We start from the raw sequence: 20,341 nt of genomic DNA on the forward strand, positions 1-20,341 counted from the left end.
TCTCTTTCACAAGCCATGATTAACATTACTGTTCAGAATTTTTTAATCATGTTAGACTTGCATTAAGATAAACTGCCCAACATTTTTCTCTTTTACAAACAATGCACTGTAAACTGCATGAAGCATATTCATGATTAATGCTATGAACAATTAAGTTATGGCTGTTTATTGAGACCTTGGCTACCACTACAGTTCCAATTACACTGCAAATTCTCAAATTCTTTCTAAAGGAATTGCAAGTTCAAAGACCTAAATTAAATTTAGTAAACTTGTTTAATATATAATGCTGAAAAAATTCCATTGCATAATTCCATATAAAATATGGCTTAAGTAAATCAGTATTTTAGTATACATTTATTTTCTTGCAGAAATTTTATTACATGCATCTATATAAGTATCACAGAGCTAATTTTTTCATACCAAATAGGAAATCGCAATTAATGTTGCTTTCTGTATCATTCTGCCTCATATCTTCTAGAAACACTCTGGCACTAGGCTTGAAAAGTTCTTTAGAATTTAAGAATGGGCACTATTTAAAATTTTTATACGGATTAACCAAACATTTGAGCAGAAGTGATGGAAAAGGATCACCAGTGCAGAATATAAGTGACACTGAAGTCATAATTCAGCTTTTCCCTACCTGTTATTACTGTACAAAGCTGCTCGTGTCTTTTGCCTTCTGACATTCTATGCCAAGAATACAGAGCTCCAATCTATTTCCACTGTCATCCCAAACATGTACAGGTCACTTATTTTTCAACATCTCTGCTTAGCTTCCTTATAAAACTAATCTGTAAGAATGTTTGTTGAACTATAGAACATACTGTCTGTTTGTTTACAGAACTAATCTCTATGAAAGGCCTGCACTGAGGCACGGAAAGGTCAAGATCTTTAAAATCCTCTTCTCTCAGTCAAGGTAACATTTTGAAGAAGCAGAAAGGTAAAGACAATACTGAATACAGGAAAGAATTACAACCTTCATTCCTTCCCTCCCCACAAAGCTTCCACATGCTATTTAAATGTACAAATAGAAGGAACAAAGACTGCAAATGGCTCAGTAACTGCTGGAATTGACACGAGCTTTCTAAATAGATGAGAGTACTTTCTAAAAGGTTTTTTCCTTCGAGATCTTATTAGCAGACAAGAGCAAAATGGCTCAACAGTCAAACATAAAAATATTGACAGCCACTTACTCTACTCCTTAGCTGATTTCTTTTGAAGACAAAGGTTTTTATTTATATTAACATAGCTTCTTATATATTACATTCCCTCAGAAATTAGTTTATTACACTAAATTTTCAGTCCACCTCATAGAATGTAATCATTTCAGTATACACATGCAATCAGACAAAAATACCTCCAAAGCATTATAAAGGAAAAAAAATCAAAGACTGTATTTAAAGAATAAAAACTGAAAATAAAACCCACTTGCAGTATATAGTCAAAGTACATCTTATCAGCCATTAATATCACTGATAGAATTGATTGCATGCTTTCAGGAATAAAACCTTATTTTTTTCCCTTTTGCTCTTCAATCTGTTACCCTTTTGTAGCACTTTACATTGAAAAAATTATCACGAGTAGTTAGAAACAAATTGTCATGATCAGAAACAGCACCATATTTGAACATAAACATTCAATCTGCACTTCTTTAAAAGCCCAGGAATCACACATATGAATCCCTCCTCTTGCCTGAGAAGAGCTGCAATTCATCATTACTGCTACTACTTGTAATTGGTGATAGAGCTGAGAATTTCTTGCATGAAATAGACAAAATAACTTTCAGAAATGAAGGACAGACTTTCAGAATGAATGACATTGACTGATTCTTGAGGACTTTCATTCTCACTACCCAGGACATAAAGATAGAAGTGAAACTATCATCACGTCTTCTCATGGATGCTTCTGAATCCCTTAGGCTTTCATGGCTTTCTCCTGTGACTCTCATCCCTCATGGGAGCACTGAGGGATCTCAGACTCCTAGTTCTGCACAGAAACCACAGAAAACCAGTGCTATCAGACACAGCAGCTTCCGTGACCCCGAAATGACGTCTTGGCGGCAACGTCCCTAGAGTCCTCCCTATACAACTGAAGCAGGGAAGTCCCTGATAAAACAAAGAAATAGCAGCTACAATAACTGACCCATGGCAAAGCCAGGGAGCTCAGCATGCAGGATCTCTGCCCTCTGTAGAGACACAGTAGATTGCCAGTGCCCTGGGCCAGCAGGCATTGCTGTAGCTAGGCTATCACACACCCCAGGAGCTACCTGGGTCATGGCTACGCAGCCTGCACTCGTGCACCGCGCTGTAACCCAAAGCAAGATCATTCTTCTGATATGCAGAAGACATTGTTTATTACTTACCAAAACAAAAACTGACAGATGTAGGATTTGCATTTGTTTACAGTTCTCATATTTTTAATGCAAATTAAGCATATTATTCATCAAGGCATGTCATCGGTTGTATTCCCACAGGAAAAGAAATTAATAGAAGCAGGTCTTAGGTCTTATTTTAAATTCTGATTTCTTGTCAAAAAGCTGGCATGACTTATAAACTCCAATAAAGTCAGTTTCTCTGATTAGCTTATTTTGTTCCCTCCCACTCCATTGTAATATCTGACTGACTTAATGGCTCACTTTAGAAAATGGAAGCAATTAAACTTCTTTCTTTTCCTTCCTTCCCATGTATCTATCACAACTGTTTTAAGAATTACTCTTTTTTTAAGGTTAACTTTTGCTTTTCTTTTGCTATATTTCAGTCACTGGTTTTGAGCTAATGACAAAGTAATATTCAGAGAAGAATGGAAGTGATTGGGTTGACGGAATAACTTAATTTTCATTTCATTACATCTATTCTGTACTGATAAGATTATAAGAAGTTTATTTGAGCCATTATATAGGAAAGGAATTTCTGACATTGCATAAATCAGGGCTTGGATAAGTGGCAACTAAATAGGTAACTTCCCTGTCCCACCAACAGTGTAACAATTAGTCCTTCTGCAACACAACAGCATTTCCCTGTCATCTTGAATTTTTCTATCAACATTAACCAACTAATATTGTTAGATCTGGTTTGTAAGTCTTTACAAAGACTTCCAAAAGTGCTCTTAAATTAAGTTCTTTCTATGTGTACAGCCTTCCTCTCCATCTTTCCCCTCAAGTACCTTCTCAATTAGTACCACCATGCTAAGAAAATGTTAAGTAACAAATACTTAAAATAAATAGAAATAATACCTTTTTTTTCTGCATGTCTTGCAAAAGGGTTTACTCATGACGTCAAGAGGGAAGACCAAATTAAGAAACATGGGTTCTAATTGTGGAATGGGGAGGGATCAAAATACTTGTTCATGAAACAGTAGCAGTCATGAAGAAACTAGTACCTCTTCATAATTAGAAATTATGAAATTCACGTTCTCAGTGCTTAGGAAATCGTAAGCTTTACAGATAAACAGCCAGACTAAATTAAAAAAATACTTCACTCCTTTCTTCTTTTCTGTACAACAAGCATTGAATGCCTTTCCTGAAATGTCCTGAGAAGCCCTTTCACACCATATTTACTTAAACTATTCACTAAAACTATTTATTTAATTAATAGCTAAAACTATTAGTTTTTAACTAATTGTTTTACCTAATAATTTCATCTAATGTCATTAGGAAGAAAAATTACATAGCATGTCCCAAAAGAGTGCACTGAGATGCTCTAGCTTTGCATTTCTATTACCATATTTTGATTTTCAAAGAAAAGAGCATTAAAAGGTATTTCAATCTATTGAATAATTATGACAAATATAAATTATTTAAAAGATCGCTCTCAAATATCAAACTCAACAAATGGTAAAATAAAAAAATGTAAATAAGTCAGAATATCTTAATATTCACATGCTACTACAGTCATCATGTTAGGTTTAGGACTGGGAATTACAAAGCTAGATAATGTTTCTTCAGTTTCTCAGCCAACTCCATGCAATGGCTTGCATTACACTGGCAATGCCTTAAGCTAGCCATCAGACAATCATAAATATTACTGTTATTGTCCAAAACATATGGGGTCCACATCACATATTTAGAAATTAAAGTACATTGCGAAAGCATCCATGCGCATCCGTTCCAACCAGCAATGATATTCCCTACATATATGCAAGTTTCCACATACATGCTGCTTTTACTTTGTACATTCTCTCTTACATATTTGTCATTTTACATGTAGCAATTTGGAACACAGCAAATTGCCAAGAATAATTTGCTTCTCCTCCCTACCTTTTTTACCTCCTAAACACATGTGGGAGGAAAGGATAATTTCTTTAGTTAGTGATCAAGATTCAAAAGAGAATAGCTTAAAAAATTAACATACACTTGCAATATTTTACTAGCTCAGGCTCCTGTAAAATTAAGTACCTACCAAGTCTTATGAATCTGTCAACGAGATTCAGTTATAGAGATATTTTGGGGGAAGTTTTGGCTGTCTCAAGACAGTGGGATCAAGACAGCATAATTTCTTTTACAATAGTAGATTGGCCTTTGTAAAGTAATGACTTTCAAACACTGATTAAGGCGTAACTCAACTGCTGTTTCTCTTCCTTCCTTCTAATTTAATTCATCTTATGTTGAATAGTTGTATATTATGTTGTAAAAGAAGAATTCAAATCTGAACATGCTCTGATGACAGAAAGAGGAACACAAACCATACTCTCTGCATGCATGGGATGCAGCACGTGAAGGTACATTAAAGTTACATTACTCACTGTAACAAAGTGTCCTTCAGTCTATTTGCAAACACAATTTTCTCCCATTTTCAAATAATTGTAGACTGTCAGAAGGAGATGAAGTTGCTTAACAAGACTAAAGGATCGAATGGTAGAAGTGTCAAAGGTTCTTGGTAGCTACAGGTATTCAACTTGGGTTTTGTTCATCGACTTAAGGATGATTTGGCTTTATTTGTAACATGTCCTTTTGCAAACCAACACTCTGGTCAAAGTCTGACAACTGACTTCAACAGGGAAAATAATTTTTTGATAACATTTTTGCTGACTGTACAATCATTATATAGTTACTAGCAGGGAACACATTGTCACTTGGCTACTTTCAGAGATAAGCTATTTGTGCTTGGTCTGACCTCTTAATTCAGAACATGATGACCTTGTGACAGTGCTGCAATCAAAAAAAAGCTGTTAGGAATGCCTGCTAAAGGACTCAAAGAACAGTGAGAGAAAGAATGAGTAAACAAGCCACTTCAATTTGTTCTGAACTCATGTATACCTGAACGCATAGCATCTTTTTGAATGCTTTCATAATCATGCCAGTCCTTCCTTTTCAAGCCATCAGTCCAGGTAAAGAGCTGTCCATCTCCCAGCCCCAAAGGAAGTGTCTGTGAAAAGAGTAAATAAACAAACAAATAAATATATACATACGTAAGTGGTTCATGTTATTACAGAGGAACCCTCATAATATGGCAGCAGCCATACTCAGCTTATTCAATGCAAATACTGAAACTTTACTGTGATAAATGATGTTATTTTTCTAAATACTGTGAGAATACACAGCAAATTTAGTTCTTGTCAAAAAATTATTTGAAGTATATAAAACGTCTGGAGCTTAACATTTCTCTTTTCAGCAGTGTTCCAATATGACTGCTTGGCAAGAAGCTCATGGAGATTAAACAGACCACTCAAACTGAACAGGTATCAAAAATGCCTTATCCTCCAACACATGAAGGACTTGGATTTTTTTCTTTAAAGTATCACTTGTACAAGATTTGAGTTGTAGTTACTCTTCACTTTACAATGTTCCCCTTTTACTTTTGCCAGGGTTATTTTTTTTTTAATAGCTGCTACAAAGTTATTGTTATTCACACAAGGTCGAAGGACTGTATCAAAAGGCCCAGACCAAAGAAATTCTCAAATAACTTTCAAATCCTGTAGATCTTCACAATAAGCAGTAAGGAGAAAAATACCCCAAAACACAATCCCACAGAATACCCAGAAAAGAAACTCCCATACAATGTGTAGTTGGTAAGCTGACTTCTCCTTTCCAAACTCCAAATTCTTGGGTAAAAATAAAAACTGCTTTTAGCTTCTAAGCAAGATTGTCTTCCTAGAGCTCTCCCTGGAGCTCCTAGAGCGCTCTTGATTCTTTTTGCTAAAAGATAGTATTTTTATGAAAATTAAGAATCAAAAAGTACAATTACAAGTACATGAAATGTAGATTCGTTGCTAATAAGAATAACATGAAAACTCTAGCTCTGCTAATTATAGGTTTAAATCAGTAAGTTGTCCAGAACAAAAGGCATGTATGAAATGCATGCTAGAAATGTTCTGAGAAAACACACTTGAACAGCAGTTCCAGGGACAAAACATGCGATCAGCCTTCTACTAGGAAACACTGAAAGCCCTACAAAAATCTCATGCCTGTCTAACACTGAAGCTTTGCCCTTCATGTGTGAAGTTTGTAAACCCAATAAACACTGGACTCACCCGTACTCTCTTACTGATTTTACACCCCTGGCTGCACAGAACTGGACAGCACTCACTGACTCCAAGTGAGATTGTGCCAGCGTGCGTAGTTAGGGTTTCTTTTCTCTAGGACAGACAAATATTTGCCAAGCTACATGATGCAGATCTGGTTGCTAAGCCATCCTTAAACTGGATTTCAAAGGCTTTTGGATTTGTAAGTAAGAAGTTAGGAATGCCAGGCATGACTGGTTACCTTCAAGCAAAGGATGCTAGAAGTCCTGGCTGGCAAAGATTTATGCTGAAAATATCTGCTTTGGGTCAGCTGAGAATGCTGGATATTCAGGGCAAAGTGCTGTGAGCTCAGTGCTCTCCAACAAACCCCTGAAATACTGAGGAAAATCCATCACACTTGGCTGGTATGGCCTACATTTTTAAGTTTTAGTATTAAAGGTAACTTGTAATACATAATGCCAAACTGCAATCTGGTTTGTTTATTCTTCTATTACCACTTCTGCAGACATATTCCAAGAAACTACTGTTGACATAGTTAAATATGATAAAAGTCAGAGGTTCACACATAAAATAACTGAAAAACTTAATACACCCTGATAAAAACATGTCAGGTTATCAAAACATCTAACCTTTCATGTTATTAAAATGAAATCATTAATTACAATAATCTTTGAGTTCAAACAAGGCTAATGTTCTAATAGCAATATGAAATTTCTTGGGTTCTAAAGTCAGAAGCATAAGGTAGAACACAGGCTGCAACAGCATTAATCATGATTCTTAAGCACAAATTTCTAAAATAATCTACTCTGAAACAGTAACTGGTTCATTAAAGTCAGACCCAGACAGATTCATTTCAATTAAACTTGTACCATTCTCAGTATGGGCACAGCTGGTGTGAATCACTTGGAACCAAAAATCAACAACAATTTAAACTATCAAAAGCAGGATAAAGTTTACTTTTGTGACCTTTTATTCCTGTGCTAACTTCTTTCCCTAAAAGTAGTTATTTAAATGGCAAGTTTGCAGGACACTGAAAAAAAGCTGAGGATAGAGTTTACAGCTGGTTTCCTGTCATCTATTTGCATTCTCATGCCATTACTCTTTAAAAATATTAATTACATGTAACTACTTTACCTGATAGAATTTACAAGTCTAATGTACCAGGAGACTCTTGCAAGCATAATATAGTTAAATAAATCTATCCACTAAAATTCATCTAGCAAAAGGATAAGTATAAATCCAAATATCATATGATAGACAAAAACTAATGGAAGTCTTGCTGTGGCTTATATTTTGGAACAGTAACATTGCCCTAAGAGGAAACAGGAAACAAACCACTGTATTGGTGCCATTAGAAGTTCTGGTGTAACTACTGAGAGTATTGTTTGGATTGCTGGGATTTCTTTTTAATAAATCCCTTAACTCCCTCACATTGTACCACAGCAAATTTTCAGCACTAACATCCTTTCAGTGTACAGGGAACTCCATAGAATGCCCTCGTGTGCCACTTGGTAAAACCAGCATTCAGACAACACCGCCTCAATCTGAGTGCTGTGACCCCTGCAGGGACTGGACTTCACAAAATTCACTCTGTACACACTAATTTCACCTGTGCAGTGAGCATGAAACAGGGCTTTGGAAGGGATGCTGAGCTGCACAGACAAACTCTCTGGGAAGAGCAAGCATTTTGGCAAGGAGCTAAGTTCTTCAGGGGTGACCTTATCACTCTCTTCAACTTCCTGAAGGGTGGCTGTGGTGAGCTGGGGGTCGGTCTCTTTCTCTGGGCAACAACAGACAGAACAAGAGGACACAGTCTCAAGCTGCGCCAAGGGAGGTACAGGCTAGAATTAATGAGGAAGAATTTTACAGAAAGAGTGGTCAAATACTGGAATCTTCTACCCAGGGAGGTGGTAGAGTCACCATCCCTTGAAGAGTTTAAAAAAAGACTGGATGTGGCACTTGGTGCCATGATCTAGTTGAGGTGTTAGAACATGGGTTGGACTCGATGATCTTAAAGGTCTCTTCCAACCTAGAATTTCTGTGATTCTGTGATTCTTTAGCGCTGAAAAATTCTGGACTGCCTTTGGTCCCTCAACTAAATATCTCCCTTGTCTGCAACTGAAGGATGTTTTTTCCCTTTTTTTCCAAGTTGCTATATTGTTTAACAAGATACAAAAGAACTTGAGCATTTCACTTCTACCTAAGGGTAAACAAATCACATTTTGAAAGACCTTAAAACACAGTTTCTGGAATTTTTTAAAACGGCTAAAAGGCACCATTGTAAAACTCTGCGTATGCTTGCATGCCTCTTCTACCCAAATGATAATGACTGGAAGAGCTCCCTCTTCTTAAGAATTTCTAGCTATGGAAGAAGGAAAAGAAAAAAAAATAAAAATAACTCTAGCATTTGTCTTCTCCCTACATACTTTTTTCTTCCTCAGTTCTCCATCCATTTTGCTGCCTTGACAATTTAAAGTGTTTTGCATCAAATTAGAAGCAGGTCTGGTTTAGTTATACACAGGCTGACTCTCTGGTTTAATGGCTGGATAATAACCACCAAGTGTTGCTACTTGAAAAAATGCATACAAGAAAACCCATACAACTCTACATCCCATCTGTAAATGACAAGTTCTGAGCTGGTGAATATGACAACAAAAGATGGAGTGTGCCAAAAAATCTGGATTCTGAATTTCTGTTGAACACATATTTAACCACAAACTGATCGACTCAAGTGAACTAAAATTAACCACAACACATTGGTACAAATGCTAAAGAAGGCAACAAAATAAATTGTTCACTTTAGGGGTAATGTTTAAACAGATCAAAATTATAAAATGCATAATGAATTCAGCACAAAAATGTGTTCGGGTGTTTAAACAAATAACAAAATCAGGTTGGGTTCCAATCCATAAAAGAAAAAATTTATCAAAGATTATTAACTCTGTGTAGGCAAATTACTGAACCATACATCATAGGAGACATGGTATTCTGAAATATCCTGGGTTTTTATGTAATTAAATGGCAGCGACACTTCATGGATAATGTGAGGTGTTAGTTGTACATGTGCATGTAAGAGCACTAGTAGTCTTTTGGTATACATAAGGGCCTTGGAAATGGAAAGCATGACTTCAGAACATTATGGTTCCTTCCTACACATGAAGTCAGGCTTCTTTCTGGTGGAAACCAAGATATAAGAAAAGAGAAGACTCAGGCACACCTGCCCCACTTCTCCCCAGTACCTCATCCGAACACAAAAGTAAAGTTTACATGTATTCTTTACTGACATATCAATACTTATGGGTGAGAAACCAGCCCAGCTAAGTAGCTGAAACATACTCAGGGTTTTCCCCTCCAAAACATTTCTGTACATCACCCACAAATAGTGCAGTCTGTCCTCACAGCCCTTACCCTTGATCTCATGAACCATTTTCATCATTGCAGAGCTACTACAACAGCAAATATCCCATTGCATACAAAGTGCTGGATTTTGACTGACTGTCAAAAAAATCCTACAACAATTTATCATCCAACCATTTGTTACATGTAGTATGTGCCTCTGAATTACATGTTTTTAAGTGTTTCAGTCCAAAAGAGATTACCCACCTACAGGAACATTACATACAGCATCTGCCTTACTATTTCATTTTCACATTAACCTCAAATCTTTTGGGATGAAAGACTGATATGGTACTACATAAACTGAGAAGACTCTTCTCCTCCAGAGAAGACTTAACATCTGGTTCAATTACAGAGAATATGATAAGCTGAAAAAATAGAGCTATTACCAAAAACGCACTCACATACTATTAGATCCCTCAGAGAGGGAAAAAAAGCTTCTCTACTTTGACATTTGAAAGCTTGAACTAAGAAACAAGTGCCTTCTTTGAATAATTCATTTATTTTTAATTTCACTCTGTGGAGGCAGACAATTAGAGGGGACTCAGGCAAGGGAAGAGGATATATCAATGGAAATGCACCTTTTTAAAAAAAAAGATATTACAGAAATTACAGATTTACTTTGAGCCTGAAGATTTGCTCACTAGCTCTAGGGACATTTTACTAAACACCAACATATAATTGAATACTGCACTTACAAAACATCATATAATGATCAGCATAACCACTTCCAATTGTTTAATGAATTTTAAGAAATAATCTTATTTAGACATAGGCACTTCTTCACACTCAGGAAAAGATACACATGGGAAATAAAGGCGGTGAAGAAGTACTTAGACAACTTTGAGGATATTTCAGGAGAAGCATAAAAATAACCACTGTTTGATTCCTCTTTGTTCTTGGAATAAGAGCTTGTGTATAGTGTTTGTAAATAGTGTTGTGTAAAACACATAATTCACTACTTTTTTTGTACCCTTCTAACACAGATCATTCTCAGGACTCTAAGCTCTGATCAACTACTCTGATCAAAAAAGACAATAACATAAAAACCAGAACTCACTGAGCAATTAAAATCCTTCCTTCATCAAAATAAAATTAGGGAAAACTTTTTAACGAATGGCGTCACTGGGTGTAAGACCATATGTTCATTATATATCAGTTGCAAAATGACAATATGTTCATTTACCAAATTTCTCTTCTGGTATTATCAAAAGTATATTAAGACAGACATTCTCATGAAGCTTTGTCCCCAGCAGTTGGAAGAGTAATTAAAAAAATTTATTTTGAAATATTTCCCCTTTTCCTGATTATGGTACATTTTATCACAAGACCATAAAAAGGAAATCTTTGGTATGGCAGCCAAATCTGAAGTCAAGTGCTCAAGCAAAATCCATTCCAGTGCAGTGAATGGGTGAGGACGTTAATGATGAAAACAAAAATACTATTTCCCCGAATGATGTGCTGATGTAAGGCACCTGATCAATAGAAAAGGTGTAAACCTCAAATATCACACTATCTCATCTCTACACCTTTTTATGTTTAAGCTCTGAACACTGCCTGTGTGGCTCTTCTTTCCTGTATCTCTTCAATGTTAGACTAAAAACCAAAAAAGGCCCCTTATCTGAACTGAGATCTGTGTATAAGTACCACACACAGGGAACGGGTACAACACAGCCCTTAAGTGCCTGTGAAGCTCCCATCACCATAAAATGGAAGTATTACATGTAGCAATTTGAATCTACCATGAATATTCCCTAAACGTAGCAGGAGCAGGCATTATTTTTGCATGGCCTAGCAATACCAGCTGACAGTTTTGAAGCTCCAGCTTACATGTTTCCTGTCTGGGTCCTCCTCTGGTATTCTGTCCCTCTAGGTGGGGAGCAGTGGCCGCAGCACCTGCAGGGGCAGGCTTTGGGGTGGGCAGCAGCTGCCCTGCACAAGGGGGAACCCAGGTCCCAGTGCCATCCACAGACAGCTCCCCTTGGTGCTGCTCTCCTGCTGGGCAGCCACTCCTGCCAAAACTGATGCCCATCAGAAAAGCACCGATGATGAAGACGAGGTCGGCCAGTAAAACGTAGAGAAGTACTATCTGCTATCAAGAAAAGGTGGTAAACGCTCTAAATCTAGGATATTTCAAAAAGAATGAAAAAATCAAAATACATTGCTGTATAATTACTGTCTTTTTATTTTTACTCCATTTTTATGTACTTTTAAAACACTTTAAAAAATGTGTATCTGAATTGCTTTTCATATCTTTGGCTTGAAGCCATATAATAGAGACTTCAGGACATGATGAATTTCTTCATATGCTCAGATTTCCTGTGCCACTTATTTGCTATGCCACAGCAAATAAGTGTTCATTGCACTGACATTTACATTAGTAGAAATAATTAGCCCAGCACATCAAAAAAAGGGCAGCACTTGATTTAGTCTGTGACATCTGAATGACTCGAGGTTATTTCATTTTCAAGGCACTTACACCACACTTTTTGTGCTTGTAGATTCTAGACTATCGTGGACAACCCAGTAGCATCATGCCATCAATTCCAAATCAAAGCTGTTAATAATGTTATTTAGAAAATGCCAAGCTCCCCAAGCATTTCATTACAGAGACTTTTATAGACAGGTATAAAAAAGCTGTTATTGCTGCACTATGGTTATATATTTCAGGTCACAAAACTGCAGCAAAAAAGATGAAGTTAAAACATAAGCATGGAACTCCAGAGGAGTTTGTACTCCATATCTGTTGAATATGAAGCATCATGAATTGCCAAAGGTGACACACAAAGTCTGGGAGCAAACCCTGGCTTTCCAAATGACACAATCTGAGCCGACTGTAGGACAGGAGGTAGAGTCTAGACTCAAATGATAATAAAATAAAATAATAATAACAAGAAAAAAAATATTCCACAGACCATGCAACTCCCATCTCTTTCTACCTGCAGACCTAAGCTGCTGATAGATTAGCTCAATAACTAAAACACCTAAACCTGTATTTTCTTGTTTTATTTTCACTTGTGTAACTCCCAATTCAAGGAAAAGAAACCAAACTCAAGTAACATGAGCATTTATGATGGACCTAAATGAATACATACTGCCCATGCTGACCATGTACTGCTTTCTCCAGGTCTTCCTTTTCAACTGAAGACTTTTGGAAGCACAATAGGGTCAGCTTGCAGAAGAGCCTGCATCCACACTGGAGTACTTATTTTTAGGAAGTTTAAACATCATACTTGAAAATCATGTTAAGGCTGCATTTTTTTAATAACTACCTTTTCCAGAAATTATTTTTAACATCAAAAGACCTGAAAGGGGTTTGAAGAAACTCAGCAGGATTTTTGCTAGGATTTGAAGAAACTCAGCAGGATTTTTGCCAGTATTGGTTGGTTTAGAACCAAAAAAGATTTCTAAGACCATTCTGATGAACAATACAAACAATGGCTTCAAGTGACTCCTGGAAGAGTTTATTATATGCTACATTTCTGAGGTGTTTAATTATATGGCACATAGATACAGAAAATTTTAACTATGTTCTTTTATGCAAACAGCCTTCGTCTCCTTAAAAAAACCAAAACAAAACCAAAAACCAACACACCACCAAATCACAAAAATCAAAACAGAACCCTATGTTCATGGAAAGAACCCCATTGTTAGCAATTTTTTACTTTCTAAAAGGCTGAATAAAAGATATGACATTGCTTTTTCTGAATAGACTCTTCATATACATATTTTTCCTGAAGTTTAGAAAAATGTCTCTATATTTTTACTATGCTGTCATGCTGTTTTGTGTTGGCTACAGCACTAACTTAACATAAAAATTGCTTTATCAAGATTCAAATGTCAGGTGTTTTAAGCAGGAATTCATTTTTTTTGTTTTATCTGTTCAGTGGTGATTAAAAATCTTATTTTCTTATGATAACTTCTGATATAATTTGCCTTTGCATTTCCTTTATTATAAAAGTAATAGATTCTCAGGAAAATGATTTTAAAAACAGTGAAGAATGTTCACTACAGCTAAGTTACCCTTACTGAGTAAAATTCAACTTATGTGTTGCTCCATGCGGTAACAAGAATAATTTCAGAAGAACTTTCTCTTTTTTTTCCCCTCTCTGGTGCACCTCTTTTAAAAATATGAGCTGCAACATAACTGGAACATTGTTCAAATCTCTGTGGTACAACTGATAAGAGCTTTGCAGCAAACCTGAAACCAGCTGACCCAGTAATACTAGGAAAAAAGATATCTACCAATTATTGTTACTGATCAATATTTGCAGTAGAAATGGCTATTTTTTTTTTTTTTTTTTACATTCTGTTATAGGAGAAACATTGTAAGAGAAAGGTCAGATGCAGAAACTAACTAACTTCAGCCAAATTTCCTACCTGGAATGTTGTAGCACAACTTAAAAAATTGTTACAAAAAATAATTTTCTATAGCAATGAGATGGATGATTCTTTATTTTTGACTACAACACACGGCAGAACTTAATTTGACACCTCCAAGTATATGTAGAAGCTAATAGCATTCTAAAGTAATTTTTTAATTGTTCAAAAATGAAAGGACTAGATTTTTGAACAAATATTTTAAAAAGCTTTAATTTATAATCTCTACAGTTGCATGACCATACAGTGAAACAGCTCTGCATACAGGTGAAATACAGTGACTTTTTATTTTATGTAATTGTCTGCTCATTTTTTTGAATAGTATTTCTAATGTTTCTTGCTGATCTATGCCACAACAAAATTCATGTTCCATAGGCACCGATTTGCAGAATACTCAACTTCTAGCATTAATAACCAATTTTTTAATTTGCAGTTTTTGTTACATTGGATTTAAGAAAAATGTTTAGTTAACTAAAGTAATGAACCCATGTTAGAAAAGAATTATCATCTTGGACTTTAAGGAAGACCTTAAGCTAATGTGCACAAATGGGAGAAAACACTCTTATCAGCAGGCTTTCTGATGTTGCAGCAAATGCATTATTACTCCATCTCTCAGAATTCTTTTCTTATGTGGGCACTGGATAGTAATTTCCATTGTCTAAGAGATTTTCAAACCAAGTGCACAGGCTGCTGCAGAAAACAAGCTGATTAAACTGGCTGACAGGTTTACATTCTTGTTCAGTCATCTTAACACGAAGCTGATAAGAAGACCTCCTGCAAGGTCTTTGGAAGCAAGACAATTTCTGTGCTTTGCGTGAACTCAATGCAGATTTACTGAGACCAAAGGCAGTCTTCCTCGTGCTTCCAGCATAATGAAGTCTGCACCTAAAGGAACTAAAATTTTTGGTGGTTCTACATGTTCACAGATGGTCATGGAAGTCTGAGGCTTATCTGCTTAAAACAGTTCCCAAGCTCTGAGCTAAAGACATTGTTTAAACTTCCCTATGTAAAGTCATGTTGCATGTATATTGCATTTTTTTTCCAGTCTGAACCATACCCCTTTTTTACTACTATTATTACTTTTTAGGGTTTTTTTGTATTTTCACTTTCTTTTTTGTTTAGGTCTAATCATGCTCTCTCAATCTTACTTAGCCCTATACCTTTTACATACTCAGTCCCCCAGTCATTACCTTTTTGTAAGAGTTCTTATGTCAAGCTACTTCCACACATCCTTTTTATAGATAACTCCAAAATTTAAGTAAATTGAGGGGGATTTTACAAAATAGCACTGTTTATTATACTCCCTTCATGTGAGTAAAAGTTTTTCACTCTTACTTTCTAGCAATGGAGCAATAACAAAATGATACAAGAAATATCTTAACAAATTAAACCAGATTAGATTTGGCTCAGCTTTCAATGAATCTAGTCAATTGCAAGAACAGGTAAATTAATAACACCAAAATAAATTGACTATTACAGAAAATTCAAAGGATGTTTTTTGTGAAGTTCAACAATCAGTTGCAGAATCATAAAAATGCATCTCTAAGTTCCTTTGAGGTATAATCTTACCCCACCTCAAATCTGGACTGGGTATGCCTAAATCACATCTGCCCTTGCCGATTTCCAATAGCAGAGATTGCATAGGCACTCAAGGCAATTTCCTTCAATACTTCATTATTCTTGCAATTAGGAAATTTCCCCTTTCATCTAACCTGCGTTACTTTCCATAATTTAAGCCTTTCATTTCTTTGTTCTTTTCACCAGGGACAAGAATAACATATTTCCTTTCTAGCAGCTACATTTTTATGGACATGAAAATTATTTTCTCTCCTAGATTAAATGTTCTCATTTTTTCAACTTCTTGTTGCTGACCCTGAAATATATGAAACTTTGAGAACAGCTTTACTTTGTTAGTAATTGGATAAGGCTAAGAACAGCAAGTGTAAAATGCTTATTAAAACCCTCAAACAAACCAACAAGAAACATGATTACTAAATGGATGAAGAAGTAAGACAAGTACCAGGAGGCTACACTTCCTAAAAATAACTAAGATTAAGTTATTAACTGTAACATGCTTTTTCCCTGTCTGAGAATAAAATAGCCTTGCATACCCATGCTGTGCTTCATGAATACTTCATATTTCCTACTCAGCCTAATACTATTTTACGAAGCAGCAGTGAATTCTCTTAATTAAAGTAGACAAATGACTGAAATGTTTATAAATAATTAAGATAGTCAAGATTAAATTATGTTATAAACCTAAAATGACACTGAAATTCAACAGGACTCATATACTTAAGATTACCAAACTACTAGCAATTTTGATCAAACATCTTGTACTTCTGGTTGTGCCTGAATAAATGCTGGATTTTCCCCTAGTAGTGAGAGCATATTTAAAGAATTCACATATGCAAAGAAATCCATCCTCATAAACAAGAGTAGAAGGAGGGAAGATTTATGAGAGTTTCAAATTCAAACAATGACCTCTTTTTTTTTCTTTGAACCAAAAATGTTGATATTGGACAAACAGATGATCTCCTCTGTCTAATGCCATTTAAGACGACCTTTCCATTTTATGCCAATAGTTTTCAATTAAAAAACCAATCACAGTATATTTCACTAAAAGGAGTACTGTGATTAGTCAAATCTAATTTTATCAACAGCCAGAATGTGAAAAGCATATTAAAGTAAGGTGAACAGCTTTGATTGATACACTGAGTTTTAATTTCTAATTCCTCGTCTCCCACTCTTTTGGTAGGAAATGAAGGTTACACATCACTGAGCAGTGTAAGCTACTGTAACTCAAATGCAGCTTCAAAGATTTGACCTTCATTTTTTCTCCCCCCTGTACTTTATAGACTCCAAATTGATAGGTATGGAACTATGAGGAAAGTTTTTAAACATAAAATCCTTTTTTAAAAAACCCACAACAACCAATGAAGATGAGCATTAAATTTAATTACCGTAGTTCTTTTGGAAGAATATCTATATACACTTTTGCTGTGGGCTACTTATTTAGATTTTGAAAAAGTCCTCCTTAAAATGCAAATGTTTTCCAATGTGAGTTGTGAACACTTCCAGAGTTAATTAAGATGTCCAGTTTTTCAAGAACTAGGATCTATCCCATGTCCAAAGCTAGGTATTTAAATTTGTGTTTACATAAGTTAATATGTTCATCCTAATTTTTGTCGATACACACAACTCCTACAGATATTACCTTTCAAGTTTGAGAATGCTAATATTAGTTACTACATATAAACATCTTGTACTGCAGACCGTCCTGTGGCACTGCAGCGAGGGATTCACACGGAGTCTGCTCAAGAGCCATTAAACGCTGCAGAAAGCATGGCAGCCAGGGAGATGTCACTACACTCTCCCCCTTGAGAACGGGAGGTGCAGCAGGGTGTGACAGAGCCTTGTGACGAGCCCTGTGTGAGGGCCAGCTCCCAGCCAACTCCATGTGAGGGCCAGCTGCCAGCCAACTCCAGGCAGCAGACCCTCCTGCAGCCTCCCGCTGGGTCCCAGCTGCAGGACCAGCTAACCCCGGCCTTTCACGCCAGCAGGCTCTCCCATTCCTGCAGGCTGGCTTTCACCAGGCCTGGCTGGGAGCTCAGGAGAGTCTCCCTTCTGCCTTTGCAAAGTCTCTATGCATAAACATAAAACACTTTTATTCCCTTCACACCACCTTAGCTGAACTCAGTGTCCTTATGTTCCCCAGCAGAGATGACACCCAGCTAAGCTTCAGCGGCTCCAAGGCAAACTCCAGGGCTCCCTAAAAGACCAATTCTCTCTACAAGCAGGGCCATTAATACCATGTACACACAGAGGAAAAATTATATTATGACAGCTACCAGCACGAAGTAGCTGTTCTTTAAAAAACTGACTTTTTACTGATGACTGCTACAATTACAGGGATTAATATTATTAGTCCCACTCTTCTCTTAGCTGGATATTTCAATACTGAAAAAAATCTGAACTTCTAAATTCCTCTGATCTGGGGAAGAGTCTAAAAGGAAACACATTAAATTTTCAGTTTAATATATATTAGAATCCATGGAGACATTAAATTTCAATTTTCATCTATGAATATTAAACATTAATGAGTTTTCAGGTACAGAGATATTAAAGTGAAACTTCAGAGAGCTATGACTTAACTAGGATACAGAGAAAGAAAGTTCACAAGGGAAGCTAATAAAGGTCAAAACCACAGAATTACCATGAACCAGAACATAAAATAGAAGAAAAATAGTAATTCAAGCAAATCTGATTTTAAAAGGGCTCTTAAGAACTGCATACACATTTTCACAAGCAGAATTTTCATGTAAAACACAAAGAAATGGGAAGTAATTAAATACATAGTTCTATTAATGTATAATATTCAAAAGGAGAGTCGACAAGTATTTCTTGAGTGACTTGAGAGCTTAATTTGTGGAGGAAGATGACTAACCTTAAACTGAAGAATTCATAAGTACAAACAAAATCATAGTAATAGCTGCATCCAGATCTCCCCTGTTCCTCCCATGACTCCTGTTCTGCAGACATCAATGTCTATAGATATAAATATAATAATGCAAAAACCCAGACACACAGGGATTACACAGAAAGGTTAAGTAATATGCCCTGATTGCATGACAGTAGACACAAAATACAAGGAAAGAAGTATCTAAGAATAAGCAGGAAAGCAAAAGATCATAGGTCAACCAAGTGACTGCTTATTTTTTGTATATTTATAATTTACCTTTCTTCCTCTACCATTTATTCATACACACAACCCCTCCCTGAAGATATAAAAGCAGATATTCCTTTCCTCCATGCCAAATTTACAAATTTCTAGTTACAAAAGGAAAAACAACCTGGGCAATGTTTTGAGACATTTGGCAGAAATATAGTGAAGCAAAATTCAACACTAGATGTTCCATAGACAACACCAACAAAAAAGAAAACCTAAAAGTCACAGATCTCCTTAACTTTAAACACAACTAGAACTGTTTCCAAGGTGTGTTCAAGGATGCAGTTCTGAAAAATCCGTTGCAAGCATATGGTGCCTAGTGCAGCACATTCTGAAGGCTATCAATAGAACCAATTTAACTGAAAACTTGCACTTCTAAGTGTTCTCTTTTCAGTCTGATAGACATCTTTTCTATTATCATTCCGATATACCATACAATTCTGATATACCGTACAAAAATATCATTCACACATATCATACAAGAAAATATGAACAGCTCAACAGTAATTTGTAAAATATCCCAGAATTAAATTTGGAGATAGGTCTATAACAAGGTATTTTTAGACAGGTATCAGTATCTGTACCTGCTCCCTGAGTTTAGACTGGTAAAGCCTGTTAAAACTCTTATTGCAGGTGAATTACCAAACCCAGTCGGGGTGAAGAAGGAATAAACTGAAATTGTGCACTTAACTGTGCTCAGCATGAACCATGTTACCAGAAGGAAAACAAAAGGATTTAGTTCTGTTACTAAATTAAACACTACCACCCCTGCATTCATACTAACTGCAAATCTACTGAACAGATTTCTTCTCAAACAGAATTTCACAGTGCAAGCAAATCTTATTAAGCTTTTAACACGATCAAACTGTCAGAAGTATTATGAACAACAGTTGCAATTAAAGTTTTATTGTAGATACTTCACTAGGACAGTATCTAATATCCCTAGTTAAGAATCTTAAGTCTACAGTGCTCAGCAGCAAAATCTAATTTTTGCCCAGATGTGTTTACAATTAAAGCAAATAAGGAGAGAAATATAAGCACGAGACAATATTATTCAGCATGGAAAGCAATGTTTTCAGTGCACTGTGAACCTAACCAGTGCTAAATTCAAGAATCCATCATGACAAAAAGGATTTCCTTTCTAATTTAGGAGTAGTTGCATTATTTCACAGAACTGCACCTTCTGCTCCTCTGAGGCAACACAAAACAAAGACCAGGCTTTAGACTGAGATCCATGGACCAATGAGAATTGGTATTTGAAGATCTAATAAAAGAGCTGGGGCAATCTCCAACCCACTTGGGGATTAAAATTAGGAACAGAATGTTTAATGTTTTACATTAGGAACAGCATTGAGACATAGTCAAGGCAGTAGTCTT

General features: G+C 36.0%; 1 protein-coding gene across 1 annotated transcript in view; it reads right to left on the reverse strand.

Annotated features, from left to right (window-relative positions):
• GALNTL6 (polypeptide N-acetylgalactosaminyltransferase like 6) overlaps nt 1-20,341 on the reverse strand; it is a 431,047-nt gene that overhangs the window by 269,724 nt on the left and 140,982 nt on the right. The window contains exon 2 of the mRNA XM_058024028.1: nt 5,255-5,363. Coding sequence (XP_057880011.1) covers nt 5,255-5,363 — 109 coding nt within the window. The remainder of the gene's footprint in view (nt 1-5,254; nt 5,364-20,341) is intronic.

The sequence above is a fragment of the Melospiza georgiana genome, chromosome 5 (genome assembly GCF_028018845.1).
Source record: "Melospiza georgiana isolate bMelGeo1 chromosome 5, bMelGeo1.pri, whole genome shotgun sequence".
NCBI classification, from domain to species: Eukaryota; Metazoa; Chordata; class Aves; order Passeriformes; family Passerellidae; genus Melospiza; species Melospiza georgiana.